At 40.0% G+C, this 24103-nt stretch overlaps 1 protein-coding gene across 5 annotated transcripts in view; it reads left to right on the plus strand.

Moving 5' to 3' along the window:
* Positions 1-24103, plus strand: part of PCSK5 (proprotein convertase subtilisin/kexin type 5) — a 453468-nt gene that overhangs the window by 249241 nt on the left and 180124 nt on the right. For 4 of the 5 annotated variants that reach the window (XM_021065005.1, XM_021064998.1, XM_021065022.1 and 1 more), the window contains exons 11-12: positions 9606-9723; positions 11516-11704. In XM_021065005.1, coding sequence (XP_020920664.1) covers positions 9606-9723; positions 11516-11704 — 307 coding nt within the window. Of the gene's footprint in view, positions 1-9605; positions 9724-11515; positions 11705-24103 lie in introns of those variants that run through there. The other variant, XM_021065029.1, reaches the window with a different exon arrangement.

Raw genomic sequence — 24103 nt, forward strand, 5'->3', positions numbered from 1 at the left:
ATGTGCTTCAATTATAGAATTAGAAAATAGATACCTCAGTGCGTTTCAACCTTGTAATTGAGCATGATTTTGTATCTCAGCTCAATCAAACTCTGATTCATTGATATATTTAATGTGCTTCAATTATAGATTAGAAAATAGATACCTCAGTGTGTTTCAACCTTGTAATTGAGCATGATTTTGTATCTCAGCACAATCAAACTCTGATTCATTCCTAATAATGCATAGAAATTCACTATTTAAGTTATGTGTATCCAAAGAAGGAAATACCTAGACCAGCCTTTGCTTGGAAAATGAGGGGTGTGCATCTATAGATTAATTAAGAGAACTTTTTTAAAAAATGTTTTTGATAACCCATATGAAGACCCATAATCTTCTGTGTAGCCAACTTACTTCTTGTGCTTCGGGCATGAGGGAAGAATGTTTGTGAATCCTGCCTTCAGAGACTCAGTCCCTATGTTGGAGACATTAGCCTAATGCACCAGGCTTTATCAACTGGGCTTCCAGGAAAGATGGTAGTTCTGCTACCCTCAGGAAGTGGTTCTCATAGTGGGGTCCCTGAACCAACAATATGAGCATCACCTGGGAACTTGTTAGATATGCAAATTCTGGGCCTTTCCTCAAAACTGCTAGTCGGTGGAACTACACATTGTGCACTAACAGGTCTTATGGTTGATGCTGATCACGTTGATGCAAACATGTGCAGGTTTGGGAACACGGTCCCAAGTTATCCACTATATGTAATGAATTAACTTCCCTCCTATAGTGTTGCTAATGAAGTACTGTCCTTTGAAGAAATGACAAGATAGTCTTTAAATTATTTTTTTCTGTAATTTGAATAAGGAATCCCCTTTGTGAAAGGTCCCTTGATGGTCTCTTACCTATTTGCTCCCACCTGCATTCATTCTCCTCTCTGCCAATTGGACCATAACCCTGTTTTCAAACTTCATATACCCCATTTTAGAGAGGAAAAACTTTTCTGTTACCCGCCTTCCTGCCTGAGTTCTGTCCTTCCTGCCCAACTAAAGATTCCCAACAAGTAGTCTGAATTAGCTGCTTCTGTTTCCTTACTGTTTAGTCCCTCTGTAATTTCCTGCAATCTTGTTTCCTCTTCTACCTTTGAAGTGCAATTACTCTTTGAGACTTTCTAACTCTCCTGCTTGCCAAATCAGAAGGCTCATTGTTTTTCTCAAGGATTCCCTGCTTTTGATCTATCCAGTGCTGACCTGCCTTTCCTTGCCTTTTGTGATGCAAATAAATAACCCCATTCTTCTTTGATACTTTCCTGAGTCCTTTCTCCCCCTTCCTTTCATCTGAGCCATTCCTTAAGGTCTGTTGCTTAGAGAGCTCTGGAGGGAGAGCACACTTGCGTGTGTGTGGTGTGTGTGTGTGTGTGTGTGTGTGTGTGTGAGATCACTCTCTCTCTCCCTCCCCCGCTTCCTCTCCAGTCCTCTCTCCCTCTGTCCTTCCTTCACTTCCTCCTTCTCACATTCTCTTAATTCCACTTTCTCATCCCTACCTTCCTTTCAATGACAAGCACAACCTCCATACTAATGATTTTTGCTTCTACAATCTTCAACATTGACCTCTTCCATTACAGATCTAGAGTCTCTGCCCAAGGCTCTCCTGTGTCATTCAGAACTCAGAACCTCCAAAACAGAACTGTCATTCATCTTTTAAAAAACAAACTCTCCCCCAGGGTTACCTCTGTCATCAGGGAATAGCCGTCTCTGGATCACACCATTAACTCTGATCCCGTTCACTCTGACTCAGCATCCTACGTGGTGCGAGTTGTGCAATTTCATTGCTCCTTTCTTATCTGATCTTTTATTTCATTCACACCTTCCATAACATCTTTATGGTTTCCCATGCTTGCACCAATGAAGTAACTGGTTCTCTGTCTCAGTCTTTCTGCCCTTTCACATCCTGTATACCCATGTCAGATCAGTCTTTCTAAAATATCAAATAAGGGTGCCATTTCCTTGATCATTGGTTACTCAGTTGCCTCCATGAGCTTCTAGGCCCTCACAGCTTTCCTGAAGGAAGCGTTCCACATATCCTTATGTCATTACTCTCCCCATGAATTGTACCTCCATGAGGCCAAATCTTAACACTACACAAGGATATAATAACCATTTCAAGTCTTACTTCTTCTAAGAGATTATGAAGTCCTCATTAATGGCCTATTTTTCTGAAATTTTAGAGAAATTCCCTTATTATTGTTCCTCATTTGAGCTTTTTGCAAATGAAAAGGAATGTTCATGAGAAGCCTTACAAAGTACTTGAAACTTAGAAAGATAAATGTTAGTTTTCTTCCCAATCAGAAGGTAACATTCCTAGCCGCAAGAAATAATTTCTTCTGTGTGTCAGTCTTTGTGGTTTGCCAACCATTGTATTAACAGTGGGTAATGGTTCCATATCAGGTGAGCCATGGATGTTTGGTGTAGTTGGATGAAATAACCATATCTTTGCAACCTCAAATAACTACTGAGTTTAAAAATACACTCACTTGAAGTAAGGTCAACCAGATTTCTCTTCCTTTTTTTATGTGAATTTAAGGAAAAAACAAAAATAAAGTACACTTAAATTAAGATTTATATAAAAATAATATGTGAATAAATCACAAGACTTTTGGCTGCTGGTTTATCAAGATCCCAGTCTGGTAATTGTTCCAGTTTTATGCCAAATAGATCTAGGCTGGGGCGCTAGCATATAGCAGTCTAATCTTTGATTAGCTTTTACCCAAAGGCCCTTGTAGTACATTTCTTATCTTGTTTTCATCCCTGTCCAAACAATCGTAGTTTCTTAAAAACAAGCACAGTGGTGATCTATGTATACCCAGGAAAACAAGGCTAAGTCTCCCCAAGGTGGTAAAGTAGTTTTTCTACGTCCATTCAAGAAATACTTGTCAATTACCTTATGCCCATTATTTGCCAATTATAGACATGTTGGAAGCAAATAAAAGACGAATGGCCAGAGAATAGGAAAAAATAATTTGACATGTTTCTCTCTTTTTAAATGACCTTGAGATAAAGCAGACATATCTCCTTATCTTAACTCTGTAAAATTTAAAAGATGATAAAAAGTATGTATTTCATATATGCATACATAATACACTGTATACACACACATCCATGTGTAATGAAGTACATTGTATGTGGAGAAGAACTAAGCAGTGGTTTCCTAAACTTCTTACTTCATCTCTGTAATGATGAGCCTGTCTGACTATCTACAGCTGCTGACCAAACCCATCCCTAGGTGTGCTTTGAAGTGCAGACCTTGCAGACATCAAGTATCAGTGTCTGGAAACTTTCCATATGCAAATCTTCAGTGGTGCTGGTGAAGGCTGGCATCTTTGGATCTGGCTGGAGTTGATAGTAGAGCTTGAAATTTTAGGGGAAACAAGAGAAAACTAAAAACAAACTGTGCAGAATAAGGTTGCAGGGCTTTTCTGCCCCCTCAGCGTCTGCATTTTGCACAAGGAGACAAAAGGAAGCACTACAATTATAATTCTGATCTTCTAAGAATTTATGGTGCCTTTCACACTGAAATCTAATGAAGAGATAGATGTCTGAGAAAGGGAATAAGGAAAGGGAAGAAATGGGTAATTCTGGAAGCATCTTGGCTTTCATCTGTTGAGAAGTTAAGGTATAGAAATGCTGACATAGGAGTCAGAAGAGTATTACTTTTTCTGCTTTTCATGCTTATGAATCTTACATTTTATGTTTTCCTATTTAGCTGTTTATCTCTAAAAGAAGCAGTACATTACATTGTGCATTATGCATGTGTGATGGGATGTGTTTCATGCCTTCCTCCCATTCCACACATTTGGCCTGCTTGGTTCGAGGAGTAGGTACAGGAGGCACAGGGTCCCTGATGGGAGCTATTATTTCAGAACAGGTGGTTCCATGCAATGAGGATCAAATAACCCAAAGGTGCAAGGACTCCAGCAGCTGCAGGAGCTCTTTGATCTCAGTCAGAGTTTCAACCCAACCCACAGATCAAGCAACCCCCCTCAAGACAGGAATTTGCATTGGTGTAACAACCTCTCAGTCTGGTGGTTTATTCTTAGGCGGGATAGCCACAGCCTGACTGATGGCAGAGGACACCCCACAGCCATGATTGGCATTAAGTTCTCCTGCAGTCTGCACTTTTCCCCTTATTTCCTGCCATGTCAACCACAAATGTCCATCCTCTGCTGCCACCTTATGCTGCACACTGCCCATGCCAGGGCTGCTGGTTTCCTCACTGCCCTGATGAATCACAGGTAGATCTGATCAGATTGTTTAACTGGAAGGCTCTGTCCTGGCCCCTGGATATCTTCCCAGCATCTTCATCTGACTGAACCCAATGTGGGCTTCATCTCTTTGAATCCAAAGCCCAGTCCAAATGTCACCTTCTCCTCTTGGGACATCTTACCTGACTTAAAATTTCAGTTAACATTTATTGAGTACTTTCTATACAGCAGCCTCTATCAAGTTGCTTTGCATCCACTGTCTTTTTTTACTGCTTTCTTTTTAACACATACAGTGATTGCACAATTAGTATTTCTGTTTCTTAGTGAAATTATAGTTATTCTTGTCTCATCTCCTGTCTCCCTGAGAATATGTAGCATTGCTTTTCAACCCTCACTGTGTTAAATACATGGTAGATGCTGCAAACCCTATGAGTGATATCATAATTAATGGATAAGGTATTAGCTTTTATTGGTGAAATTATTAAAATTGACCCTTTCTAACCATTGAATAATGAAACCTCATTTACCAAGGATCCAGCTTTGCTGTGACCTCCAGTGAAGGTCCCAGACAAAGCTCAGATCTGGCATTGCTGTGGCTGTGGTGTAGGCCAGCAGCTGCAGCTCCAGTTTGACCCCTAGCCCAGGAACTTCCATATGCTGCAGGTGTGGCCATAAAAAGTGAAAAAGAAAAAAGTACATGTAAATATACCTGCTGGAAAACATTATTTATTCTACTGTCTTCTGACTAGTCCAAGCAGGGAGGCCTTTGGGTTACTTGGAATAAAAACTAGCTATACTTCTGGTGTAAGGCGGTACCACTTTTCAGTTTGTCTGCATAAACAGTCATGCATCCTAAGAGAAGTATAATGTTAAACAAGTTTTTCAAATTCCCTTTATTAAGCTTGTCAAGCATCATTCTACCAAGTGATAAATTTACTTTCTGAAATACACTTCGTAACTATGCTTCAAAATCTGTATTTATTCCCTATACATGCTTTGTTCTCTCGATGTCTTTCTAAATATTGAATTCATCAAATTTTGCATTTGGCACAGTGTTGCAGAGAGTTTCCACTTCATCATCATAAAGTTATTTTCAGGCTCGGGATTTGCTCTGATCTTGGCATGAGAAATATGCATAAGTAAAACTGCCTTAGTTATGGAATAGCCATTATCACAATCAGTTGTTTGCGTGGCATACATGCTATACAGGTAATCATAAATCTTTAAACCGTGACCATTGGCTGTATACTTGAATGCATTTTGAGTGTTAATGATGACTTTCTAGAAGTCAAGAACAAAAAAAGGACCTCCTAATTCCCCCTTATAATTCTCGTTTAAATACTTCATGCCTCTTAGTGAATTAAATAAAATTTCTCTGACCAGTTACATTCGTTCACTTCATCGATGAAGTGTGTATATAGAAGCTCGTCCCTAAGCCAAGTGCTCTGCAGCCACTGGAGAGAAGTCCTCCTCCTTGGGGCATGGTCACAGAGTAGTGGGCAAGACTTGACTCAAATGGGCAACAAAATAAAAAATCAGTGTTTCTGAATTTATAGTTTGAGTGTGAACCTGCAGATTTTATCAAAAATTATTACATGTCAGTTATATCTCAAAAAAATTGCTAGTGCCACCAAACCATTTAATGGCTATTTTCCCTGTTGACACCATGTTTTGAAGGAGCTTATCTGCCCACCACATTCATTGTGTAATTATTTTCTCATTAGTATTTACCAAACAGATAACTGCCAATCAGAATACATGAGTTGATATATTGCCAGCACTGCCCCTCATCTCCCCCCCGAAAAAAGAAATAAATTGATTTCATTTTCTTCTTAGGCTGTGTATTATGATTGTAGACAGATACACAAGTTCCAGTATTTCAAAATACTACAAGTCTCCATTATTGACTCAATGGCTTTAATTGATCTAGAATTATTTGTTAATATTCATTTATTAATTTTTATTTATTTATTCTTTATTCAGTTGTTAAAATTCTATTAATATACACCTTTTTCTGTTGACCTGCCAGTCTGTAGTTTAACTGGAGCTCTTCAGCCTCTGTTCTGAACACCTCCTTTGAGTGTTGCATGAACAGACATTATCTTTGGAGGGTAGAAATTGTACCAAAAAAGGAAACGAATTTAAGGCCTTCACCATGGTGGCTTTCTACTTAATTCCAGTGGTTGTTTAATAGTCATGAAGTGTTTGTTGTATTTGATGACCCCATATGTTAATTTATATCCCTAAGGTTGTTCATTTATGTCCTCAAGGTTGACAGTTATTGGAGGGGGAGAACGAGATAGGGAATAGCAGCATGTACAGCTGAGCTGGGGCCTAGGCAGCCATTTGCAAACTATTCAAAGCCCTTTCCCTCCCCTAGACCCTACCAACCATCTTCCCCACCCCGCTCATATCAACCAAATCTCTCACCTTATTTCCCTAAAACTAAATAAAATGATGAATTATACTGGTTTAACAGCCCTTGACACCAACATGGAGATAGAGATTTGGTACCATGAAGAATTGGAGAAGCTAGCATAGTGTCTTCGTCAATAATTTCAGTCCCTCTAGGGAAAGACAATGCCTTAGAGAGTTCATGATGAAATGATAGAAACTGTGATTGAGTGGTAAGTGACAACTTAGGGTTTTCACAAACTTCAACACAATATTTCCACAGTTTGGTTTCCTTAATCCCCAATTTTACATTTCTCCTCTGTCATGTGGGTTACTTTTTATCTATTTTAATTAAGGAGGCAACCTTACCTCACATAATATAATGTACATAAACTAAATGACAGAAATGTTAATAGCAGTTACCCATTTGTGATGAGGTTATTGATGTGTTAAGTTTTTTCAATAAACATACATTAGTTTTTAATCACAAAAATATAATTTATAATGAAAGTTGCAAAAGTACATGCATAAAAATCCTACATATATCCTTGTCATAGCAAAGTAATTTTACTGTTTTACTCTGTATGTCCTGTCTGGCTGAGCACTTGATAGTAATGAGCCTTTCCCTTTGTATAGACTTTACTCAGATTTTCTCATGTGGGACTTAAGAGTATTGATCAATTTAGTAATGGTGATGGGATAAATAATAATATCCCCAAATATTATAATAAATAATAATACCCCAAGGAAATTGTGGGTTAGCTATTTTATCTTCTTTGCCAAGAATTGTTTGACTAGCGAATAGCAGAAATGGAACAGTATTTCTGAATCCTAGCATAGTCTTCCCTTTTCATATGCTATAATTTCCTCCCACATGTATAAAGTTCTCCTAACTCCCATGAAATATATAAAGAAATATAAGTCCTAGTCCCCACCATTAAGCAGTTTATAGTACATTTGGGATAAAAAGACAAAGGCTGACAGAGAGTTAATTACCTATTCAATTGATGACACAGGTAAAAAGTACAGCACATAATACAGTTCCTGGCACATAGAAGGCACTCAGGAACTGTTGGCTAGGTGGATGGATATATGGATAGATGGATGGATGACTAGATGGCCAGAAGGGCAAATGGATCAACAAATTAAGTGAAGTGATAGGACTAGAAAGGAGAAAAGTTCATTCATCACAGACAGTTGAATTTCAGTATGTGTCTGTCCATTGATCTTTGTTTTTTTAATGGCCGCACCCATGTCACATGGAAGTTGTCAGGTCAGGGACTGAATCCACCGCAGCTGCTACAATGCTGGATCCTTTAACCCACTGCACCAGGCTGCAGATCGAACCCACAACTCCACAGGAATCTGAGCTGCTGCAGTGGGATTCTTAACCCACTGTGCCACGGTGGGAACTCCTCTCTTGATTTTTACTCATCAGAGACTATTTCAAGAAGGAGAAGATAGACTAGCTAGGTCTTCAGGAACTTGCAGGAGTGGAATTTGACTCTCCAGAGAGGGTAAATGAGGGAACTGCAGCTTGAGAGTTCAGCCTTAACAAAGGCAGTAAAGTGATAGGACTAGGAACTATAAAAGTGTGACTCACTAATGCAGAAGTTTTGGTGAGGAGGTTGTTTTGAAAGTAGAATGGAACTGCATCATAGAACATCTTGAATTTCAAGCCAAGTATTTAAATAATCCATAAGCATGGGCAGCTATCGATGTTTTTGAATAAAGTAATTCATGTTATAAGGAAAATGTTTTAGGCAACAAATCTAATTGAAGTGTGACTTTGTGTCAAATATAAAGATATGAGACAGTTTAATACAAGGCGGGGATTTTAAATATTCCACTGGGATTTTTAGTGTTTTTAGAAAATGTTGCACATGTAGGTATTACTTCTCATCATTAAAATATTCCTACATGTGGAGTTCCTGTTGTGGCTCAGTGATTAATGAATCCGACCAGGGACTATGAGGTTTCGGGTTCGATCCCTGGCCTTGCTCAGTGGATTACGGATCCCGTGTTGCCGTGAGCTGTGTTGTAGGTTGCAGATGTGGTTTGGATCCCACGTTGCTGTGGCTGTGGTATAGGCTGGTGCCTCAGCCCCAATTGGACCCCTAGCCTGGGAACCTCCATATGCCACAGGTACAGCCTTAGGAAAAAACAAAAAAAAAATAAATAAAATAAAATAAAATATTCCTACACATAATTGAAGTTTCTAAGACAGTTATGTGAAATTTTGCTTTGGATCAATAGGTACTCTCACTGAAAACTAAGTTTACAACATTCAAGGATAAGAAACTCCCATAAAAGTCTAGAGGGCTCCAGATATTTCATGCATAAAGCTTAATAAATTTTTCATATGTTAGAGGAAAGGTAATGATTTATGTCTTCCAGGATTTGCAACCTAAATACAAGATATGACAGAAAATTGATATTGGTCTTTCTTGCATGTTAGTTCTTCGTGTACTAGGAGAAGCTGTCACTTCTCTTTAAACCTACTAATTATCTTACAAAAATTATAATGTTAGCAGTTGAATAAATGTGGCTAACAACAAGGCCTGGGAGAAAATTTATGTGGGTTAGAATTTGGCTCAGCCATTGAATTGCTAGTCAATCTTAGCCAAGATGCTCTCTTTCTTTAGTTTTCTCATCCACGAATCATGATAGTAGCACTAACATCTTAAGATTGTTGGGAGAATTAAATGTAAAAATACGGATTTGTGCCATGCCTATCATAAATGATAACATGTTACTGGTTATAATATACAATCAATGAATGATATGCATTCATCTTATTTTCTTCTTTTGATTGTTTATTTGTTTTATCTGCTTATTTAATCATTGCTGGAAAGCAAGCTTGGCTTCCACAGGGATGTTTCTGGGTTCTCTACTGAGTGAAATTATTACTCAACATATATAGCATAGGTTGCTGCTAACCACTTGAAGCTGACCAACCTCTTGCCTTCCATAGTGAGTCATCTCTATGGATTTGGACTGATGGATGCAGAAGCCATGGTGATGGAGGCGGAGAAGTGGACCACTGTTCCCCAGCAGCACGTGTGTGTGGAGAGCACAGATCGACAAATCAAGTAATGTTTGCTGCCAGCAGATAGCAGGACAATGCCCTAAGCGAGAGCAGACCAGCTCTTGAGACAGCCCTTTGCAGCACTCAGAGGCTTAAAATGTCATGTAGTTTTTTTTCCTAGTATAATTATAAAATTCTAATAGAATGCCTAAGACTCTAAATGGTTAAATCCACACTAGTATACCACTAGTATAATCAATATAAGAATGTCTTACAAAGAAACAGTAGGAGTTAGAGGTGAGCATTCTTCAAGTTTTCCCTCAGTATTTCTGTTTGATGGTACAATATTCTCCAGAAGTTTCTGTACTCCCAAATGAAACCTTATGTTTTGGAAACTTAACCACATACCATGTAGTTCTCCAAAGAGTGGTGCTGAATGCGTGGTAAGTTGAGATTACAGTTTACCCAGATTCCAGGGCTGTTCACCTGTTTCAGAGGCAAAACTTGGAGGCTGTGCTAACAGGATTTACCAAGTGAATCCAAAGACTAGGATTCATTTTGGTGATTTTATTATTTTACTCTTGGCTTTCTTTTTAGAAAGCACAGAAAAATACATAGGAACCTTATAGTCAAACTAGAGCCACTGCAATTCTTGAGGAAATTGTTAGGAAGCAGAAATAAATGGACTAAATTTTTTCCCATTCTACCCATTTTATAGCAAAGAATAAGAGAGGAAAAAAAGTAGGAGTAAACAGTTGACCAATATTTACTGAGCTCTTACTAGGAGGTCTAGCCATATGCTAGAAACCTAATGTGCATTTTCTTCTGAAAATTTTATAACAACTTGGGTATTATCCCCTTTTGACAAAAGGGGAAATGGGATGAAATTGAATAGTTGTTTATTCATTCACAAGTTCATTTACCAATTTGACAACTATTTTTCTTACATTTAATGGATATCAAGCACTGGAGTAGATATTAAGGATGAAAATGGGAATAATAAATGCTGCCTGACCTTGTGGAGCTTAGAGTCTAATGAGAGAGTCAATCCAAATTAATACAATAAGGAGGTAATTTTAAATTATCATAAATGAATGCTGAAAATAAAGAGGATAGAAAATGAAAGGTGAGCAACCATGTTTCTCTTATGGTTCAATGATGGTCTCAGAGAGTGAAATTTAAGCTTTGACCATGAAAGAAGAAGAGTCACCCACAGGAATAGCAACAAAGAAGAGCCAGGAGCAGGGTAGTGTATGCAACGTCCCTCAGGTGGGAAACGTGAATTATCCCAGAACTGGAACCAGGGCTAGTGTGGCTGGACCCCAGGGTTCCAGGGGGACAGTGGTACAGGAAGAAGTTAGCAAAGAAGAACAAGAACCTGTAGACAAAAGGATGCGTCTGCTCTGGGGTTAAGAGCAAGGAAATGGTACACAAATGATTTGAATGAGGATCATGGTAACCGCCAAGCCTCCACTGTACTCCAGTACCCTATACGGTGGTTCACAAAGTGGATTCCATAGACATGGGAACTTACTAGAAATGCACATCCTTGTGATCCACCCCAGCCTTACTCAGTCAGATACTCTGGGGCCAGCAGTCTGCCTTAACAAGATTGATAGCCACTACCTACACACAGGTAAAAGAACCTTAATTCCCCCTTTCCTCTCCCTTGTACCTTTCCCACTGTCTAACCAGCATGGCTCCTTTAAATGGCCTAATCATTTGGACGGCAGTGCTGTGTTCTTTAATATCCAGTGATCAGCTGCTTTCATTACATCACAATCCTTCCAGGCCTAAGCGTTCACTCACTAAACTCTGCTGTGTACTTTGCTCAAATTCCCCTCTCTGTGTTGCAGGACCATTCGCCCCAACAGTGCAGTGCGCTCCATCTACAAAGCTTCGGGGTGCTCTGATAACCCCAACCACCACGTCAACTACCTGGAACATGTAGTTGTGCGCATAACCATCACCCACCCCCGGAGGGGAGACCTGGCCATCTACCTGACCTCGCCCTCAGGAACCAGGTCCCAGCTTTTAGCCAACAGGTACAGTGATGGTTCTTGACAACCAGGGTGTAAGGGGTTACACCAACACTGAGATAATCTTTAAGGTTGAAAAAGTCACCTGATCTTTATTATGTATTTATTTAATAATTTATTTATTTTCAAGCTTTGTCTTTTTAGGGCCGCTCAGGCGGCATATGAAGGTTCCCAGGCTAGGGATCGAATCGGAGCTTCAGCCACCGGCCTGCACCACAGCCACAGCAACACAGGATCGGAGCTGTGACTGCAAACTACACCATGGTTCACGGCAATGCCAGATCCTTAATCCACATAACCAGGCCAGGAATCGAACCCACGTCCTCATGGTTGCTAGTCGGGTTCATTAACCACTGAGCCATGACACAAACTCCTTTTATTTTTTAAAGAAGTTGGGGACTGTGCATATACGTGTATTGTAGAATCAGGATTTCTATGCAATTTTTAAAGGTTACTTTCAATTTATAGTTATTACAAAATATTTACTCTATTCCTCATGTTGTGAATACATCCTTGAGCCTATCTTCCAACTAGTAATTTGTACCTCCCACTCCCTCATCCATAAATTGCTCTTCCCTGTCTTCCCACTCATAACCACTAGTTTATTCTCTATATCTGTGAATCTGCTTCTTTTTTGTTTTATTCACTAGTTTTTAGATTCCACACATAAGCGATATCATACAGTATTTGTTTTTCTCTTATTTCACTTAGCCTAATGCTCTCCAAGTCTACCATGTTGCCAAAATGGCAAAATTTCATTCTTCTTTATGACTGAGTAGTATTCTATTATACATATATACAACAGCTTCTTTATCCATTCATCTATTGATGGATACTTACTGCTTCTATATTTTGCCAATTGTAAATAATGCTGCTATGAACACTGGGGTACATGTATGTTTTTGAATAACAATCTAATTAAAAAATGGGCAGAAGAAATGAATAGACATTTTTCCAAAGAGGAAATGCAGATGGTCAACAGGCACATGAAAAGATGCTCAACACTGCTAATCATTGGAAATGCAAGTCAGAATGACAATAAGATATCACCTCACACATGTCAGAACTGCTGTCATCAAAATGAACACAAATGACAAATGTTAGCCAGGGTGTGGAGAAAGGGAGAATGTCATTTGGTGAAGCCACCATAGAAAACAGCATGGGAGTTTCAAAAAACTAAAAGACAGAATTACCATATAACCCAGCAATTCCACTCCTAGGTATATATCTGAAAAGAACAACAACAAAAACCCAAAACACTAATTTGAAAAAATACAGCTATTCTTTAATTACTAACTAGGCCCTAAGAACCAAGGAGGCAGCAGTGGGTGTGAGGGGAGCACCACGTAGATGTCATGACAGGACGGTCATAGCTCTCACTGCCAACACATAAGCAGATAGTGTGAAGCTGCCCAGAATCTGTAGGCATGGAATAGTATGACATTTACGAGTTGGGTAATATTAAAAGGACGCTGCAGAAAAATTGAAGGCCACTTGTTGTTCTTTATCCCTAAAAAAATAAATGCAGATCACTAACTCCTTAGGCCTCTGAGATGCTCTCCTCTGCCATTAAGCGTCAGCTGGCCTGGCATTTGTTAGAGATTAAATGAATGCTCTTGCCTGAGTACTTTCTAAAGTTAATTCTATTTGTTTTATTTTTATTTATTTATTTATTTTTGCTCTTTAGGGCTGCACCTGTGGCATATGGCAATTCCCAGGCTAGGGTTGAATCAGAGCTACAGTTGTTGGCCTATGCCACAGCCACAGCAATTCAAAAACCAAGCCAAGTCTGCCACCTACAACACAGTTCACAGCAACAGTGGAACCCCAACTCACTGAGTGAGGCCAGGGATCAAACCTGCCCTGTCATGGATTCTAGTGAGATTCCTTTCTGCTGCGCCACAATAAGAACAAATTCTCTTTGTTTTAATTTTTTTTTTTTCCTACAGAGAGCCAGTTAGTAAATGCTTTGATCTTTGCAGGCCTTGTTTTTGTTGCATCTACTCTACTCTGCCCTTAGAGTGCAAAAGCCACTGTAAGCAATATAAATGACCATGCATGGCTGTCCTCCAATAAATCTTTATATAGAGAAGCAGGCCGAAGGGCAGGATTTAGCTTACAGACTGACTGTAGTTTGCTAACCCCTGTTTTAAAGGTTGGCCTTTTAGTCTTTATTGGCCAAGAGGGTACTCAGTCTCTCGTAGTAGCCTCTTGCCTTCTTCCCACTCCCTTCAAACATTTATCCAGCAAGTAATTGTATTGCCAGGACCCTGCTGAAAGGCCAGAATGTTCTAGTACAAGTTTTCTTTGCTCCATTAGGTTTTTGAGTGGTTCGGAGCATAGGTAGGGGGTACTTATCAACAAGTGGGACCAGATGGGGAAATGTCAGGTTGTCTCATTCACTCCATTCCCATTATGGTTCTAAAATACAAGCCACAGCTAGAGACCTAAAAATTTCTTTAATCTGAGGTTTTTCTCCAGGAGGAACATTTAATGGGAGCTAAAACCTTACTGTCAATGGCATATACCATCCACGTGAAAGCCAACCTTTTATCTCAACATAGCCACCTGTCCACATGCCAGGTGACCACAGCAGTAATGATCTCTGTTAAGATATTGTCAACAGGCCAGACGAGTTGAGAAGCCAAGGCCAGCGCATGGCTTCAGAGCTGAAAGTGAAACTGAGCAATTGCCAGTTGCTTTTCAAAATCCCCAAACTTCATCTGCTCTAGGACAGTGAGAAAAAGAGCAAGAGCGTTGCTAGGTGATAGTGACTAGGAGTACAGATTCCAAAATCTTTCATGCACTTTATTTCTGTGCTTGGAAGATTTCTTGTGTTCTTTCTTAAAATCTAAAGTCTTCCTTTAGGGCATAGGGAAACCTGGGCTTAGTACTTCATGAATCCCAGCTTTGCCAGGGTTAGTGTACACAGGTGTGAGGAACAGAAGGATGCTTTGGCATCAGGTCACTGGGCACATCCTCCTCCATCTGCAGATAGGGGTCTCAGCTGTCGCCAGGTCATTGTCACTCCTTGCCTGAGGCTTTTCAACATCAAGCAAGGCCTTCAGATATACAATCCCATGGTTCACGGAGATGACACCAGCTGTGGATACTGAAGCCAGGGAAGACCTTTTTGTCACTCTTCTTTTTTCTTCTTTTCTTTACTGCTGGTCATCTGCAGGGAACTTGAAGTATCCAGGTGATAGTTGTTGTACACTGGGACATACAAAGTTTGGCGTCACACATATGCCACTCTTCTCCCTGGAGCCCCCTCTGTTGTAGGAAAACATTCCTTCCACAGTTGCTGTTTGCTTGTTAAACTCAGTCCCTTCAGCCTTTCTAGGCTCTTCCTACATATTTCGTTATTTCTTGCTGGCTTCCCTGGAAAGGACTTCCATGAGGAATCTTGTGAGCAGAGGGCCTGTGGGTTCCATCACAGGCACTCGATGGATTACAGTGTCACTGCCTCAATCTCACATGCATTTTTCACCAGCAGATAGCCACTTTGCTCTTTGTGAAGTGCTGAACCCAAAAGTGCCCCACAACCTGTGTCAGAGAAGAGGCATTTCAGACATTTGGTGACTGGCCTTTGAGGCTTAGCTCAGTCTCCTCTGTTGTGGCCCCCCTGGGAATGAGGTTTGCACCCAGAGTGTGCCTTCTTGGTCTGGAGCATTTCAAGTGCTGCTCTTTTGTCTTTTTGCCATCTCTTCACTGAAATAGCTAGTCCCCACCAAAAAGGTAGACCGGTTAGAGTGGAGGGCAGGGACTGAAGGCACCAAGAGATGTAAAAGGTATTAGGGATTCACTTGTCCTTGGCTCCCCCAAAACCACTGCTCTGAGCATCTGAACCTTTAAATGTAAAACAGCTGCACCCGATCCCAAAACCATGTCTGGCCACCTTCCAGGGCCTGGTTCCCCTGTCCTTGTACTTGATGCTAGTAGCACCCTTCCTGCCAGGCAGCTATGGTTTCTTTTAGCATTTTCTTCCTTCTGGCATATTCCAAAGTTTTAATTTTATGAGAGGAAATCTCTACTCAAAACCTCCCAGCCTCTGACCTCATGGGCGAGGAATCCTAGTGTCTTCTCCCCTTGGCCCTGTTTCAAAGCGCATTCCCAGGCTTGGGAGCTGAGGGCAAGAAGCACAGACAGGGAAGGCCTGGGGGTGAAGAAAAGGCCTGCTTTGCACCTGGAGGGCCTCACATGGGCCTGCAGGATGGTAATAGCTTTCCTCAAGGAAAAGGTGATTAGCTCAGGGTTTAGAGGGAACTTTTTTTCAGAGATTATTAATGAGGGCAATAAATTGTTCCCCTCTGGGACACCATCTTTCAAAGAAATCAAGATTTCTAAGAAGGGGAGTTCCTGTCGTGACGCAGTGGAAACAATCCAACTAGGAACCAAGAGATTGAGGGTTTGATCCCTGGCCTCACTCAATGGGTTAAGGATCTGGCATTGCTGTGGCTGTGGCGTAGGCCAGCAGCTAGAGCTCCGATTAGACCCCTAGCCTGGGAACCTCCACATGCCACAGGTGCAGCCCTTTTTTAGACAAAAGACAAAAAAAAAAAAAAATCTAAGAAGGACTGCATAAGCAAAGAACACTGTGCAGTGAAAAGGCAAATTCTGAAATGTTTAAAACAAAGGTTCTCTTGTGGGGGTCATTTGAGATGAAGAGGCAGAATTCTGGTGACAAAGAGTTGTCCCTTTTTGACCTCTCCTATTCCTTTATGAGGGGTGACTCCTCATAGTGGACAATGTATTGGCCATTGTGAGAAAGAAGGATGCTGGGATCCAGCCCATACTCAAAATCCGTGTTCTCTCAGTGTCATCTCCCCTTTATGATGCAAAAGCTAGACTCCTGGACAAGGAGGATAAACCAGGAAAGAAAGCTGACAGGAAGGCAACCCCCTTCCTGTATTATCTCCATTTCAGTATTGACTAAATTTATATCCTTGTCTTGAGACTGGAACATGCTAACCCCAAGAGTAAATTCCCAAAGGAAATAAAGAGGCCAGGGTCCGCTTTGCAGAAGTCTTTGTTTTCCTGGACATTTCAGTAAGGACTGTCTTCACTTTTGCTTCCCCCTCATCTCGGCAATTCTTAGGGAATGCGTTTTCCGCCAAGTCGCTGAGCACTCTGTGTGGGCCGTCTGGAGCCCCTCAGTGCCTCCCTGTTCTGCTGAAGGGCACTTGCTGGAACTCCTGTGGAGAGCAGCTGTTCCAGGAAGAAGGGTTTACCCAAGCATCTGCAGGTGCTGAGCCCTGGAAGGCAGGCACTCAGCAGCATTCACAACTAGTCCTGCCGGAGCTGTGTGCCCCATTAGCCCAGCAGGCAAGCACCCACAGCAGGCCAGGTTGATAATTCAGTAGGTAGGGGCCCCCGAGGAATTGTAGATGTCCTGGAATGGATAAACTATTAGTTCCTTCTCTTTCCTTTGTTTTCACTGCCTTCCCACCCTTCCCTCCTCTTCTCGGCCTGTCCACCCTACCTAACCAAAAAAAAAAAAAAAAAAAACCCTCAGAATGGTTTACCTCTGGGAGCCTGAGGATCTAGTATGAGTGCCAGCAGTCTAGGTGGTCCCTTTTCTTTTTTAAGGCAGCACCCATGGCATATGGAAGTTCCCAGGGCAGGGATGGAATCTGAGCCACAGCCAGACCTGGAATCTTACCTGTACCTCCACAGCAACCCCAGCCACTGAAGGTGGATTCTTAAACCACTGTGCTACAGCGAGAACTCCTTGGATCCCTTTGAAATAGACACAGGAGCAAGTTTATATGTAAGCCTTTTGAAGACATGTTCAAATTCTGCCTATGTACAAATTTTCTAACAAAAGCTTGTCCCAGTAGACCCTTCAACTGTGTTTGTTAGAATTATGAAAAGCTGCCTTTTTTTTTTTTTCTTTTCCCTAAATCTCCCCTTCCCCCAGTACAATGCCATACTGGCTCTCTGTTCCAAATTTGGGCCTTTGACTGAAAGCTGAAATTTTGCCTCTTTTTCTAAATTTGATTACAGATGAATATCTATCTCTGCTTCTAATTATGCTCTTAAATATAAAGAGGTACACTTTCTCATCTGCAAAACCTATAGGGTTCTATAATTAACTGTGTTGAAATATGGTGTTTATATTTGAATATTTTTGTCCCTGCCCAAGTGTTCAGTGACAAACTATTGACATTTATAAAGGGACACGCTATATAAATGCATGTATGGCTTGCAGTAAAAATTAGACTTTTGCAGTGAAAGTTTTACATCCCTGTAAGGTCTCACCCTAAGAAGAGGCCTCTTCTTTTATTCAAAAGAAGGTGCAGCCTTTGGAGTTATAGCTGGGATTGTCTCAATGTCACTCACTTTTACTTTCAACCTTGGAAATCTAATTTTTTCATCTGGAAAACAGTGGTATCTGCCTCCCTGAGTTGTTACAAGTAGTAAATGAGATAACATACGGCAAGTCCTGAGCACAGTGTTTAGCACAGTAAGCACTTCTAAGTACTCACCCTTATTTACACAGAGCTTTTCAAAGCACCTGGTGAATGACTCTATCAAACACAGATGGCTGGGCCTCTCTTCCAGAAAGGCTGATTTGGTAGGTCTGGGTCCAGGAGTTTGCATTGCTAATAAACTCCCAGATGATGCTGAAGCTGCCTGTCCACAGACCACACTTTTATAAGATCACCCAGCTTCTTCAAATACATTCTTGTTTTCATGTCATCAAAAGACTTGTGAGCAGTATGCTGCTGGATGCTGTGGAAGTCATTTACAAAGGAGTTTATAATGTAAAACAGATATTTAGACAAAAGCCATCTACTATTAAAGAATAAATCTTCAAGATGATTAGGTACTTAACATCACGTACGCACAAGAAGGAATGCATTTGGGGGTTGGTGAGTAACTTAGTAATAATGTGCATGTTGACTGTTTCTTAAAAACTCATCTTGCAGAAATTCCAAACCTCTAGAACCAGTACACTTCTTTCGACCTTTCTTTTTTTTTTAGTTTATTTTTTACTATAGCTGATTTACAATGTTGTACCAATTTCTGGTGTATAGCAAGGTGACTCAGAGATAGATATATATATACATATATATATAGATATATTTATATGTGTTTCCATCATGGTCTATCCCAGGAGATTGCATATACTTCCCTGTATTATACAGCAGAAACTTATTATCTATCCATTCTAAATATTTGTATCTATTAACCCCAAACTCCCAGTCCATCCCGCACCCTCCCCCACACCTTGGCAACCACAAGTCTGTTTTCCATGTCTGAGTCTGTTTCTTTTCTGTAGATAGGTTCATTTGTGCCATATAGTAGATTTCACATATAAGTGATATCAAATAGTATTTCTCTTTCTAATTTCCCTTAGTATGGGAATCTCTAGTTGCATCTATGTTGCAAATAGAATTATTTTCTTCTTTTTATGTCTGAGCAGTATTCCATTGTGTATATGTACCATATCTTAATTCATTCATCTGTTGATGGGCATTTAGGTTGTTTCCATGTCTCGGCTATTGTGAATAGTGCTGCAGTGAACATAGTGTTATTTGGAATTATAGTTTTCTTAAAGAAACAATTTAAATTAGGAGAGAGAAAAAAACTTAATAGTATGTTTTAAATATCCTATTTCAGAAGCAAATTTAAATAATTTTTAAAATAAACTTACAGAAGCCAAACATCTAAAGGAACTCAAAAGCTCAATTTAAACGAAGCTGAATGAATACTTCAAGCATTCTATAAACTTTATGTTAAACTGTGATGAAACACGAAAAAAAAATATAAATCATAAAAGAGAATAAAAGAAAACTTCCTAAAATATTGATATCTAATTCTTTAGTGAACACAAATACTGTTTGGGTAGAGAGAATGATTCTGAAATTAAGATCCATTTCAATTTTAGAAATAATTATATGATAGCACATCGCTATCAATGCTTATAAAATGTCTTGTTATTTAGTTGCTATAGCATCCTTGAAGAATGCTGTACCTTTGACACCCTGGCTAGACTCTTCAAATGGAAGGGGGAAAAAAGTTTAATTATATGAGCTATTTCCTGAGTTAATTCCTTAAAAGGATGTACTACACTTAGTGGCAGTCCTTTCTACCAGGATTCATCCAAAGCAATTTATTTGAAAACCACTCACGGGGATAGGGCTGTGGGGCACTATTTTAATAACTGGATGCATAATTTGTGCCACTGCATGCATACATTTCATTGAGCACAGGATTATGAAGTCAACTTGACAGAACTGGGCTTCACTGCCGTAGGAGTTGTGGGTATGAGCATCTCCTCTAACATTCAGTACATTGGCCACGCTTTACTGACATTTGATCCACACTAATAATGTTGGCATGTGTCTGTTTATTTCACTGTTGGCACAGCACAAAGGTTCAGACTTGTCAACGGACTTTTAGTTGATAAAGACTGCACAATCAGAATCACTTTAATGGTATCCAGTGGTTTATTACTTGATCGTCTTGAGCACAAGTAATTTTTGCAATACAGATCTCATCTACTCTCTACCTTTTGTCATATGCAGGCGACACAGGGTTTTAGTACAGTGCTAAAAATAGGGAATAGTTTTAAGCACTCAATCAGAATTAAACGGGTGAGATTAGAAAAGTCAATGCCTACCTAGTTGAAATAACAACAATCAACATCTATTTCTTTTCCCATCGAGTCTTTTAGTAAAATTCAGTGATTGTGTTTGGCTGCATTTTAATTCCCCTCCTCAACTTTTATGTCCACATGAAATTAATGAGCATTCCAGCTCTTCATAAAGTGAAGGGATTGGTGTGGGAACTACTTAACCAGATAGACAAAACCCATTTATGTTACTTGAATGCTGATTATAGATGGTTCCTCTGCGCACCCAGTTTATATTTAATTTCTGTTCCAAGTGTGATGTAGAAATGCTTGGTAGCAATGGAATGATTTTCAAAGGTGGACAGGAAAGGGTGTAAGGGAAGAAACATAGGGTCTGCTAATCCAGCAGTCAAGTAACTGACCCAAGAGTAATTAAAAGTTGGCTGAGGTTGTGGAAACAAGACTGCCCCTCATGTGATGGCAGCCTCAAGTCTCCTTTGTAGTTTTTGGACATGAGGCATTGAGCCAAATGTTCTGTCTAAACTGTTTGGGAATTGCTTTTAAGTCCAGCACTCTTAGAAAGGTATTACATGACAAGTTGTTGCTTCAGTGGCCTCAAATGGTTCAATAGCTTCCATGAATTAGAACCTGAATTAGAACTGTGGGCTAAGAAGTGGTTCTAGACAGATTTTTCTGCCTCCATCTATTTCTGTATCAACATGTTCCCTTTTTGGCAGCAAGGGCCGTTTGACAAGTGACCTCCTTCTCCGCCTCTGTGTCTCCTTTTGACCCAACATGCATACTATCCGAATGTTACGCTGAAGGACTCAGTATGTCCGTCACTTGTATAAGGACCTAGAATTTATTCCCAGACATGTCCAGTTTTAAGCCATAAACTTGTGACAAACCCTCATGTGGTAGGGCGTGGATTATAGGAGCAGGGCATGTATATGCTATCCATAATCTGTTGAAGGTCATTTCTGGTGGGAAGACATTCACATAAGGAGCCACCGTCTTCAATTCTGTTACCATGAGGGAAAGCCATCAGATCCAACGTGGTCCTTGTTGAAATGCCACACCCTTCTGTTGGGAGGTACCCTTTTACAGATAGTATAGAGACATTCTCTTTTCTTTCCCCCTTTTTTTTGGCCATGCCCATGGCATGTAGAAGTTCCCAGGCCAGGGTCCAGCCTGCACCACAGCTGCAACAATGCTGGATCCTTCATTCACTGTGCCACGAGGAAACTTCCCAGATAGTCTTAAAAAAAGAAAAAGGCCTTCCTGTTTATATACAGTTTGCAAATCATTGCTTCCTATTTACCCCATTATGAAGATTATGAATATTCCAATGATTGGAGATGTTCTCCAGTAAAGAAATCTGTTCAACTTGAACTCAGCTTTTCCCCAATTTACTGACCATGGGAGACTTGGAGAATGCTGCTAAAGTAATTTTTATTTATTTTTTGTCTTTCAAGGGCTCAGGAACACATAGCAGGTGATTTTCCTGTTTATTGCTTTTCTCCAGGGAAACCTGACAAGTGTCAGCCATTTACCCTAATGACAGTCCCCAGTTATGCCACCCAACCCTTCAGCTTTAGAATCCAGCTGGCATTTTAGAGGGAACTCAAACACAGGGGTAAAACACTTTTTAAAAATCAGAACTTAATGTCTTAAGTTATAAGGAGATTAAAGTGACTATTTTTAGTTTTAGAAGGTTGGGTTCCCTCCCAGTGGGAAGATCCACATAGAAGGTCAAATTATAACCACCAGTTTCCTTCATGAACATTAAATTAAAGCAAGGAGAGTTGACTGCATTTCCTGAATAGCTCTCAATATCCATTTGCCATGGCCTTTGTATTTGTCTGCACTGAGGGACAGACACATCCCAGTAACTGAACATGGTTGCTCTTTAGACAATACTGGAGACCTTTTTCCCTCACTATTTGCCTCAACAAAAATAATAGATGCACATAATTTTTTAAGTAGTTGAAATTATTTTTTCTCTTGTCCCATCTTTCATTTTCTACTCTCTAGGTCCCATGACAATAGAAACCTTTTGGATATTTCTTCAGGTAGTCGCATCTACATTAATGCCTATAGGAATGATATGCCTGTTTCTTCATATGCTGGTTTTATACATCATTTATTGACATCTGACAGTGACAATGCTGGATCTTTAACTGCTAGGCCATTGAGGAACTCCCAACATCTTTTTATTCTTGATGAGGATTCTGTTTCTTCATTTTCCTTTATATTTTGTATCACTCAGGATTACTTCACAGAAAACAGAATTCTAGCTATTTCAAGCAGAAAGAGGTTTCATATAGGGAATTGGGAACTGAGAAAAATCATTGGAAGGACTAGATAGCAGAATCTAGGCTGCAGTTCCAAACAGGACTCTGTGACCTGGGTAGGGTTAATGGGCAAGGTCTTTTTACTGAGATGTAATTTACATACAATTCACTTTCTTTTCTCCACCTTTTTCATTTTATAAAGTTTTATTGAAGTATAGTTGATTTACAATGTTGTAATAATTTCTGCTGTACAATAAGGTGATTCAGTTATACATGTACACACATCCATACTCTTCAAGATTCTTTCCCACAAAGATTATCACAGAATATTGAGTAGAGTTTCCTGTGCTATACAACAGGCCCCATTAGCCAATCATTCCATATGCTGTGGAATTGCATATGCCAATTCACTTTTTTATTTAAAGATTGATCGATTGATTGATTGATTTTTGCTTTTTAGGGCTGCACCTATGGCTTATGGAAGTTCCTAGGCTAGAGGTCAAATCAGAGCTGCAGCTGGATCCTAAGCCACAGCCACAGGGGATCCAAGCTGTGTTCTGAGTCATGTCTTCGACCTACACAATAGCTCACAGCAACACCAGATCTTTAACCCACCAAGCAAGGCCAGGGATTGAACCCACGTCTTCATGGGTACTAGTCGGGTACATTACCACTGATCCGCAACAAGAACTCTGCCAGTTCACTTTTTAATGTGAATGATATGTTTTGACAAATAAATGTAGTTGCATAACTGTATATTATTTTCAAGCTATAAAACAGATCCCTCACCCCCCAAATTCCTACCATGCCCCAGCTTCTTCCCTCCATTCCCCTGGCAACCACTGATCTGTTTCTGTTTCAGTTGGGTTTTCTAGAATGTCATAAAGTGAATCAGATAGTACATAATCTTTTGTGTCTACTTTTTTTCACTTAGCTTAATGCCTTTGAAGTTCCTTCATATTATTATTGTTAGTAATAGTTCAATTGTTTTCATTACTAGGTAGTATTTGTTGTATGAATACCCTGTAATTTATTTACCATTCGCCATTTGATGGACATTTGAATTACTGACAGGTTTTGATGATTATATTTGAATAAAGCCTCTGTGAACATTCATGTGGAGTTCTCTGTGTGGACATATGTCTTCACTTCTCTTGGGTAAATATCTAGAAGGGGGATTGCTTCGTCATATGGTACGAGTTGTCAAACTGTTTTTCAGAGCAGCTGTACTGTTTTGCATTCCCACCAGCAGCATGAGAGAGCTTCAGCTGCTTCACACCTTCAACACTTGGTGCTATCAGTCTTGTGGGTACTTAGCCTAGGTTCCCCAATCCCCACATCGTTGTTCTTTCCAGACTTGTTTCCCTGTGGTAGAACAATGATATCTATGTTTGGATCCACTAATCAGTGATGTCCAGGTTGAAGATAACCTCCAGCTGAATGTGCTGATGGATACAGAGAGGTCACTGATCCCGGTCTTGACCCTCACTGGATTTCTTTCTTTTTTTTTTTTTTTTTTTTTTTTTTTTT

This window comes from Sus scrofa, chromosome 1, assembly GCF_000003025.6.
Source record: "Sus scrofa isolate TJ Tabasco breed Duroc chromosome 1, Sscrofa11.1, whole genome shotgun sequence".
Lineage (NCBI taxonomy): Eukaryota > Metazoa > Chordata > Mammalia > Artiodactyla > Suidae > Sus > Sus scrofa.